The sequence below is a fragment of the Mobula hypostoma genome, chromosome 16 (genome assembly GCF_963921235.1).
Source record: "Mobula hypostoma chromosome 16, sMobHyp1.1, whole genome shotgun sequence".
Lineage (NCBI taxonomy): Eukaryota > Metazoa > Chordata > Chondrichthyes > Myliobatiformes > Myliobatidae > Mobula > Mobula hypostoma.
The window spans coordinates 12,229,892-12,239,754 of record NC_086112.1 but is presented as its reverse complement, the minus strand read 5'-3'; the positions used below and the strand labels follow the sequence as shown (position 1 = coordinate 12,239,754).

Below are 9,863 nucleotides of genomic sequence, written 5' to 3'. Positions count from 1 at the left end.
TGAAAGTGGCTTCACAGGTAGATAGGGTCATAAAGAGAGCTTTTGGCATATTGACCTTCATGAATCAAAGCACTAAGTACAGGAGTTGCAATGTTATGTTGAAGTTGTATAAAACATTGGTGTGGCCAAATTTGGATTATTGTGTACAGTTCTGGTCACCTAATTACAGGAAATATATCCCTAAGATTGAAAGAGCACAAAGAAAATTTACAAGGATGTTGTTGGGACTTTAGGACCTGTGTTAGAGGGAAAGGTTGAACAGATTAGGACTTTATTTTCTAGAGTGTAGGAGAATGAAGGGAGATTTGATAGAGATATACAAAATTATGAGGGGTATAGATAGGGTATTTGCAAGCAGACATCCACGGAGCTTGAGTGAGACTAAAACTAGAAGCCATGGGTAAGGGTGAAAGGTGAAATATTTAAGGGGAATATGAGAGAGTCAGAGGGTTAAAAGAGCTGCCAAAGGAAGTGGTAGATGTAGGTTCTATTTCAATATTTAAGAGAAGTTTGGCTATGTACATGTATGGGAGGGGTATGGTGGGCCATGTTTCAGGTGCAGGTCAATGGGACTAGGCAGGATAACGGTTTAGTGTGGACCAGATGGGCTGAAGGGCTTGTTTCTGTGCTGTAGTGCTCCATGATTCTATAAATATATCTACTCCTGTGATCACAAAGTTTGTTCAACCTGCCTTCAAAATTTTATCATTCAACTGCTCTTCCTTTAAATTAATATCAAAGCAACATTTCTTCCACTTATAGCTCACTTTAGAAAGGGCGTTACACTTGCTTGTTTAATCACTTGTAATACCCAACTATTGGATTGCACAAGTTAATTGGTTTGGCACAACACTGTGCTCCAGTACTGTACAGGTCTATTTTCTATGTTCTATGTAACCCCACCATCTCAATGGTTATCACAACAGAATCCCACATTCGTAGGACTCCAGAGATCTAATGCAACTCCACACTCAAAAATACCACAACCACAGGAGAAAAAAGGCTCTCTCTCACGTACATTATTTATCATAGTTTTAAAATTTCTGAGACAAATTGTGGATGCTAGGATCAACACAAGTTCTTGCATTCATGAGAATGCTACATCAATTTTAAATGTTCTTTTTTAAAACCACAGGTGTGCAGATGAAAATCTAATAGGATTGGATTTGCAGGGTTGTCCCAGCAACTTCAAGACTGTTTAATGTCATTTCCAGTACACAAATATAAAGGAGAACAGAATAGGTGTTATTCCAGTTCCAATGCAGCATAAAAAAAATACAAGATAAAGAACAGAATAAATATAAATACATAATATAACTCATATACAGAGATTGATTTTATGTACATAAATTTATAGAGGAAGTTAGTATATGTCCAAGTAAATATGGGGTAATATCCAGGAGATAATGGCATTCCAGTGAATATATTGTTTTTAGCATCACTGCTTTACCATTTCCTGTCAGTCACCTTGGGTACTGACACTCCTGTGCCTAGAGTCACTTTAATCAATACAAGATAGGTTATGTACACACTTGTACTGTATTTATTGTGCCCTTATTGTGTGTTTCTTTGTGCTGCATCATATCCGGAGTAACAATTATAATTGTGCACTGGAAATGACATTAAACAATCTTGAATTAATACTCTGAAATTGTCCAAAGCATTTTCACAAGCCGCAAATCAATGGATCAGTACAGTTGCAGAAAAAACATAAGCAATTTAAAGAAACTCACCTGATTTGTCTTCGCATTCTGTACTACTTCTATTCCCAGTTTACGGTGATTCCATTGCATACTATCAACAGAAGCTGAGTGACAATTTGTCTAGTAGTAGTGCCATCAATCGAGTCAAGTATGCTGTTCTGCTAAGGGGTTGTCTATTGATGGGTCATTTGGGATGTAAGGGTGGATTCCCTTAAGGGAGAATGCCTGTGCATGACTTTGTTTAAAGTGGGAAAGCTGATGCACTGGAGTCCTTGACAGATCAGGTTGGGCTAGTAGCATGGAATGCAAGACAATGGGGACCCTTCACTGCTACAGCCTTCCTCCACCTTCTCTGCTGTTGTGATTTGTGATCACATTCTGCCAGTTCTACTGTTGAGGTCTTGGCTGGATTGCTCTTTGTTGGAATCACTCTCTCGGGAACTCACAAGCCTCTCCAAGGTAATGATCCTTCGAGAAAGAACATTATATGCACGGGAATTCCATCACCTCTTGGTCATACCCTATACTTACTTTCTCTATAAATTACTATCGACCTTGTAAGTCCCTTCCTGATAATAAGTTAGGAAGACTTTCATCTGCTGTGGTTGGAAGCAATCGATTATCTCTTCAAGGTCAATTCTTATCTGCAATACATTCTGCCATTCTTAGGCAGGTTCTTGTCTCAAGGATGAAGGGAGAGGGAGAAATAAGGGTACAGAATGATACAGGATCTGCTTTCAGTGAACGACAACATGGCCAGGCAGCACAGGGCTCCAAGTAATAACCAGTTCCCAACTGAGCTGCTCACTTTGTGCAGGTACCAAATCATCCACTCCAAAATATCACACACAAACCTAGTGGTCATTTCTTTTTGTGGATTAATAAAGAATAAAGGAATAGCTTAAAAAGATGAATTTGAATAAATTTATTGACAATATTTAGACAGTTACACACAGTAATAACCAACAATCAGATGAATGTAGGTGCTAGGTGTAGAGTGATTGGATTAGTCCAGTCAGAAAATACAGCCATTATGGAGCTTCATTCCAAACATCAGTCCTTGGTCCAGTAACAAGAATCGACATTGACATCATTAAAAAGCTTGTGAAGAAAGATGCACAATATTGATTTGGGAGGTTGAGGCATTCACAGACCATTTCATATTTATGAAGGAAATTCAACTAATGACGATCATCCATAGCGCTGTTCTTCAAGCTGACTGTTACCGTACAAAGAGAATACTGAAGGCCATCACAATACAACATACGGCCACATATGGGCTTTTCCGTTCACCTACAAAACAAAAAATTAAATTAGTGTACATTGGATATCAAAGATAGAATTACAATGATACTTAATACTAATGAATTACTTCTATTAAATATATTAAATAAATTAAAATAATTATGTAATGAAATACCAGCAAATAATAGCATGACATGCTCAATTTTACAACTGTATGACATTGAAGATTAACTAATGTAATGTGTAGTTCGATAACAAATTATAAACCACACAGGTGGTCAATATCTGTATTGCTATACACCGTATATACTAATCTCCAAGTTCTTCCTTTCTTAATATTTAAGGACTTCCAAGGATTGTACAATTCATTGTTGAAGTATTATTTACTTTTTAAAATTGATCATTGGCACAATGTGTCCTCTTTCGCACATTGGATGTTTGACAGTCTTTGTTTATGGATAGTTTTTCATAAGTTTCTTTACTTTCCTAGACATGCCTGCAAGAAAATGAAACTCAAGGTGTTTCTCAACTCAAAATGAAACTTATATGGTAACATATAAATATTTTGATAATAAATTTTCTTTTAACATTAATTTCAAATACAAGGACAAGACAGAGATTGAATGTACAGAGAAAAATTCAGAAGCAGTGTGCAGGAGAGAATTTGAAGTTGCAGTGAGATCTAAGTAACTTATGCTGAGTAACTTTTGGTAAATTAAAACACCGAGAGAAATTAATTTTGTATTATATTCTTTATTCCCAGATTTCCCTTTCTCCGATCTTCACGCATCAAAAAGACCTGAATGTATCTTGTCATTTTATGAGAAGTACTTCAGTAAAAAGTCGATTTCTCTGTTGCCTGTACAGATATTGTTTAATATACCCAGTTTCTACAACCTTAAAGTCATTGTTTCTGATACCTAGAATCACCAGTATTTTGCTTGACACCGATAAAAGTTAACACTGCTAGATGCTAAAACTCTTAGTTTGAAAAGGGACTTTACTATCTTCAGATTGTTGAACCAGTTTTTCATAAAGTAAAATGCACTGTTTTAAGAATTTTCCTTACACTCAACTGAGATAGAATACCACCAACTTTCTGTAATAAAGATCCAGCAGAATAGCTCTTCAGAACAATTTTATATGGCTCTTAAATTTTAATAAAAAGGATTTTACCTATGACTACAGCAATTCTTAAGGGAGTTTCATTTGCCATTAAAATAAATGGCTGGTATACTCCATTTATTGCATTCCAGAGCTTCATACACATTGCGTTTATTAGTAAGTGTATGTTGGGTCTGATCTATTGATGTCCAGAAAAATGAAACAGTTTAATGATATAATAGGGTCGCCATGACTGGACTTCTGTTTTGTAGACAACTTAAAATGACTACTTTTGTCTCCATCTCTCATATGGAATAAAGAAAGGAAAATAATGCTTTTAGACGAATGCGCAAAGAGAAGCACCAGATACTCGCTATTCCATTCAGGATCTCTTTTGTTTAAGAAATATTTAAGATTGCGCAGTTAAGTTTTATATGAATATTCACAAAGGATATTTTGTAAGAGTTGCAGATTTAAAAAAAAGTAGACGAGAGCTCATTTTACTGTAGAAATAAAGGATTCAGTATGGTCAGCATTTGGCAGTTTGCACTTCCAGCACACAGCTGTCCGAACAACGACTCATTTAAATAAGTTCTTGACAAAGAGCATCTGCCCATATCAGCCAGATAAAAAGGATTAAAAGACATGAACTTGTATGCCTAAAAGTAAATTTTTAGTGCCTACAATATGATACTAATTGTATTAATTATTAACAGTACTATAGTACATTATCAATAATAATATTCTCTGGAACTCCAGCTTATAAAAGATTTGCAGAGGAGATAAAATTTGTCTGGCATCTAAAAGCCCTCATCTATGAAAATTGTCATTTTCTACTTGTATCTTGGGATAAAATTTAACTCTGTAATCCAGAAAAATTTCATCAGTGCATAGTTAAAGTTTATTTTCAGACTAAACGAACCATTTTAAAATGTTTTCCGAAACCTTGAAGGAATGTATCCTGCACATACAATACTTAATTTGGTCCAACTATTTGGAATACACTTTAGATGGAATATGAGGAACTACAGCAACACTGACACTACAGTATTAGAGTAGAACACTATTTTGTTTAAATCCAAAGTGTATGATAAGCTTTATGTTTTGATAGCTTTATATTTTCGAGCTAAGTCAATGGCAAAGCCTTCATAGCCCTCTGTGGTAGGCAGTTCCAAACATTCACCACTTCAGAAAATAAATATCTTATTATCTCAGTTCTATCTAGCTGATTCTGATTCTTCTCACTTATTCTGAGATACTGATGCAACACAAACAAAATGCAAAAGGAACTCAGCAGGCCAGACAGCATCCATGGAAAAGAGTAAACAGTTGCCATTTCAGGCCGAGACCCTTCCTCAGCGTCCTGATGAAGCGTCTAAGCCCGAAACATCGTCTATTTACTCTTTTCCATAGATTCTGCCTGGCCTGCTGAGTTCCTCCAGCATTTTGTGTGTTGCTTTGGATTCCCAGCATCTGCAGATTTTCTCGTTTGTGATTCTGAGATACTGATGCCTGGTTCCAAAACTCCTCAGGCAGGAGAAATATCCTTTGTGCAATCCAATCTGTTAATCCCTATTCATTCCTTAATATATACAAGCAGAAAACATCAACTTCCAAGCACGGCTTCTTTTAGATGCTGAGGAAACTCAAGTTCTGCCAGCTGGAGAAATAAAGAATATACTGATCTGTGTTGGCTGGAGTGTTAAAATACTGTTACAAAGGAAAGTCGCTTCTACATCTTGAATTAGCAAGTAAGTGTACACCCATTACTTTTGAATCATTGGGAAATTATTAATTATGGAGATCAGACAGGAAAGTGGAGCAGGGCCAACAATCAGATCACCACTAACCTTATTAAATAATGGAATAGGTCATTTCTTAAAGCATTCATTGTAGCCAAAAAGATGGGTGGCATAGTAAAATAACAGTTACTGTAATGCTATTACAACATCAGTGACTTGGGTTCAATTCCTGCCGCTGCCCATGAGAAATTTGTATGTGTAAATGCATGGATTTCCTCCAGGTGCCCCGGTTTCCTCCTACATTCCAAAGACTTATGGATGTAACTGAGCAGCATGGGCTTGTTGGGCCAGAAGGGCCTGTCACTGCACTGTATCTCTAAATAAGAGCTTGCTCCTTGACCCTATCACAAGTTAAAATTCATTGAATATATTCAAGGCAGAGTGTGATACACGCTTCAATTACAAGGGAGATAAGATGTGGGAAGAGAATGGAAATCTATTGAGATTGGCCTTCAGGATCTTACTGAACGGTGAAGCAGGCTTGATTGGTTTATTTCTATCTGACACTATATTTAAGAGCATAAAGAAACAAGAAGCAATCAATATAAATCAGCCTCGAGAGGTTAGGAAAGCTTTGAAAGTTGAGGCAGAAATTAACAATTTTACAAGGAGAGAAAAAATGGCTCAGAGAAAATGGAAGGTATTTTTGGAATGGCACTGGTTCAGCCTATGTGATGGCTGTAGCATTCATGGTGAAATACAGTTATGAGAGTGGAACAAATTACATTTATCTCTCCCAAATATCCAAGAAATTCTTAAAGATTAAATATTAGCTTTGTCACATACAGTGAAATGCTTTGCTTGTGTCAATGGCCAATACAGTCCAGAATGTGCAGGAGGCAGCCTGCAAGTGGCGCCATCATAACATGTCCACACCTCACTAACCCTAACCCATACATGCTTGGAATGTGGAAGGAAAGTAGACCACCTAAATGAAACTAATGTGGTCACAGGAAGAAAGTACAAGCTCCTTACAAACGGCTGCAGGAATTGGACCCCAGTCACTGGTATTGTAAAGTGTTACACTAGCACATCAATGACTGATGCTGCACAGTAAGGTGAAGGAAAAGAAAAGCAAAAGTACGTAGCTGAGCCTAAAGACATATCAAACAATACAGATAACGGTGCCATGGTTGTACAAAAGTAACCTCCTGTGATAGTTATTAACATTGGTGCTGGGGCTCATAAAACATCCTTTACTGATTACAATAGGAGATATCAGAGTGGAACTATACATTACTACTATACTGACTTGGGTCAAAGTCAGAGTCAGGTTTATTTATTTAGAAATACAGCGCAGAACAGGCCCTTCCAGCCCAACAAGTCACAACACCCAGCAACCCACCTATTTAGATGACAATTTGCAATGACCAAGTAGCCTACTGACTGGTACATCTTTGGACTGTGGGAAGAAACCGGAGCATCTGGAGAAAACCCACATACACAGGAAGAACTTGCTAATTTTCTTAGAGGACATGTGTCTGACATTTTTGGTTTTGCTGCAGCTGTACAATACATTAGAAAATTACTATAATTTGCAGTAAGAAATATAAAAAAGTAATGCCAGAGGAGAGCATAATAGTGAGATAGTCTCCACGAGCTCACAAACCCATAGTGGTGAACTGGCTTCAAAATGCATGCATAGAATAAGCATAATAAATTGCAGGGTTAAAGTTTTGACGTTATCTTTAGATCAAGGGGAATAGAATATAAAAGCAAGGAGATAATGCTGAGCCTTATTAAGACACTAGTCAGGCCGCACTTGGAGTATTGTTAACAGTTTTGAGTCTCACATCTCATAAAAGATGTATTGTCATTGCAGAGAGTACAGAGGAGGTTCACGAGCATGATTCCAGGAATGAAAGGGTTAACATATGAGGCGTGTTAGCCAGAGAATAGTAAATCTGTGGTGGAGGCCAAGTCCATGGGTATATTTAAGGCGGAAGTTGATCTTTTCCTGATTGGTCAGGGCAACAAAGGACATGGCGAAAGGCAGGTGTATGGGGTTGCGTGGGACCTGGGATCAGCCATGATGGAATGGTGGAGCAGGCTCAATGGGCTGAATGGCCTAATTCTGCCCCTATGTCTTATGGTCTTACATAATTTTAAAGGCAAAGATATGAAAGGAAACAAACATTAGGAGAATGAACAAGACAAGGAATATGAACAAAGAGGAACACACAAGCAAGAAATAAGGAGGTTAATTTCAGATACCCAACCACCCAATTGAAGGAGAACACTCTCCTATAAAGATAATTAATTTTTACATGACTCAAGGGGCTTAATGTAATTTATAAAAATGCTCAGAGAATGCTTATTGTAAGGGAATCCAGAAATAAAGTTCAAAGTAAATTTATTATCGAAATACATACATGTCACCATATTCTATCCTGAGGTTCATTTTCTTGTGGGCATTCACAGCCAGTACAAAGAAACACAATAGAATCAATAGGAAACAACACACAAGATGGATAAACAACCAATGTGCAAAAGACAACAAACTGGGCAAATACACAAAAAATTAACCTCATCAATAAATATTGAAAACATGAGGTGAAGAGTCCTTGAAAGTGAGTCTATAGGTTGTGGGAGCAGTTCAGTGTTAGGAATCACTGTTTAAAAATAAGATAAGGTGAATAGTTTTCTCATAAAAGGATGGTGGAATTAGCACGTTTGAATATATGCAAGGTAGACATGGATGGACTGAATACCTGGGGATGAGAGACAGGGTTGCAAAGTTGAGGCTACAACCAAATCAGGCGTGACCTTATTGAGTAATGGCAGAAGCCAAGATTGGCCTAACCATTCAGGATACTGCTGATACCTGTTCCCTCATTTTAATGGCCTAGTCCATCACAGGTAAAGTCCCCTCCACCACTGAGCACATCTATACAGAACGTTGTTGCAGGAAAGCAGCATCCATCGTCAGGGACCCCCACCACCCAGGCCATGCTCTCTTCTTGCTGCTGCCATCAGGAAGATGGTACAGGAGCCTCAGGACTCCCACCACCAGGTTCAGGAACAATTACTACCCCTCAACCATCAGGCTGTTGAACCAAAGAGAATAACTTCACTCACCCCATCATTCCCATGGACTCACTTTTAAGGACTCCATCTCATGTTCTCAATATTTGTTGCTTATTTATTCTTATTATTTCTTCTTTCTTTTTGCATTTGCACAGCTTGTTGTCTTTTCCACACTGCTTGCATATCTAGCTGGTGCAGTCTTTCATTGATTCTATTATGGTTATTGGATTTATTGAGTATTCCCACAAGAAAATGAATCTCAGGGCTGTATATGGTGACATACATACACCTTGATAATTAATTTATTTTGAACTGCAAACTCACATACACACCAGCAATCTTACATGTAGACAACCAGGAACAAAATTTTCCATCATTGTGCCCATCAGTTTAAATTAAAAATAATTCACTTCTCTTGATTTATAATACTCGCACACTAATTAATTAACTAGCTACGTTATGAGTTTAGATTATCTTCTCATGTTATGCAAAATTAGTTGTTTGCTCTTGAACCCAGGTTTTCAGTTACAGATATTGTTTTGAGGAGAAGCATTCTCTTAGCATCCGCGTTTTCAAACGCTCTCAGGCCAACCTAAAATATTAAGTTGAGCAACAATGCCATTTTTAGTGAGATGAGGTTGTTTCGGACGATGTGCTTAACTTGACAATGCGGCAAACTGTAAATTTGCCTTCAATGCTCAGGCATACTTTCCATACATTGCTTGTGGATTTCTGACGCTTAACATTGCTAGGCCCCTGGATCAGATTTCATGTAATGCATTTCTTTTCCATCGTACATTTGTGGATTTAGGCAATGAAACTAAGCAAAGATACACTTAAACTGTCTGGCACATGGAGGCAAGTTTTGTAAAATCAAATACTGTTTAATTAGGTCAAAAGGCAAACTGTAACTTCCCTTTAAGACATCTGTCATAATTTAATTTCAAATTTTATATTCATTCCCCCATTTTAAGTCAACGGA

The 9,863-nt window shown here is 37.4% G+C and overlaps 1 protein-coding gene across 3 annotated transcripts in view; it reads right to left on the bottom strand.

Annotated features, from left to right (window-relative positions):
- Positions 1-2,619: 2,619 nt before the first annotated feature.
- tmem167a (transmembrane protein 167A) overlaps positions 2,620-9,863 on the bottom strand; it is a 44,260-nt gene continuing 37,016 nt past the window's right edge. For all 3 annotated transcript variants that reach the window (XM_063068535.1, XM_063068533.1, XM_063068534.1), the window contains exon 4: positions 2,620-2,996. In XM_063068535.1, coding sequence (XP_062924605.1) covers positions 2,926-2,996 — 71 coding nt within the window. In that variant the 3' untranslated portion in view covers positions 2,620-2,925. The remainder of the gene's footprint in view (positions 2,997-9,863) is intronic.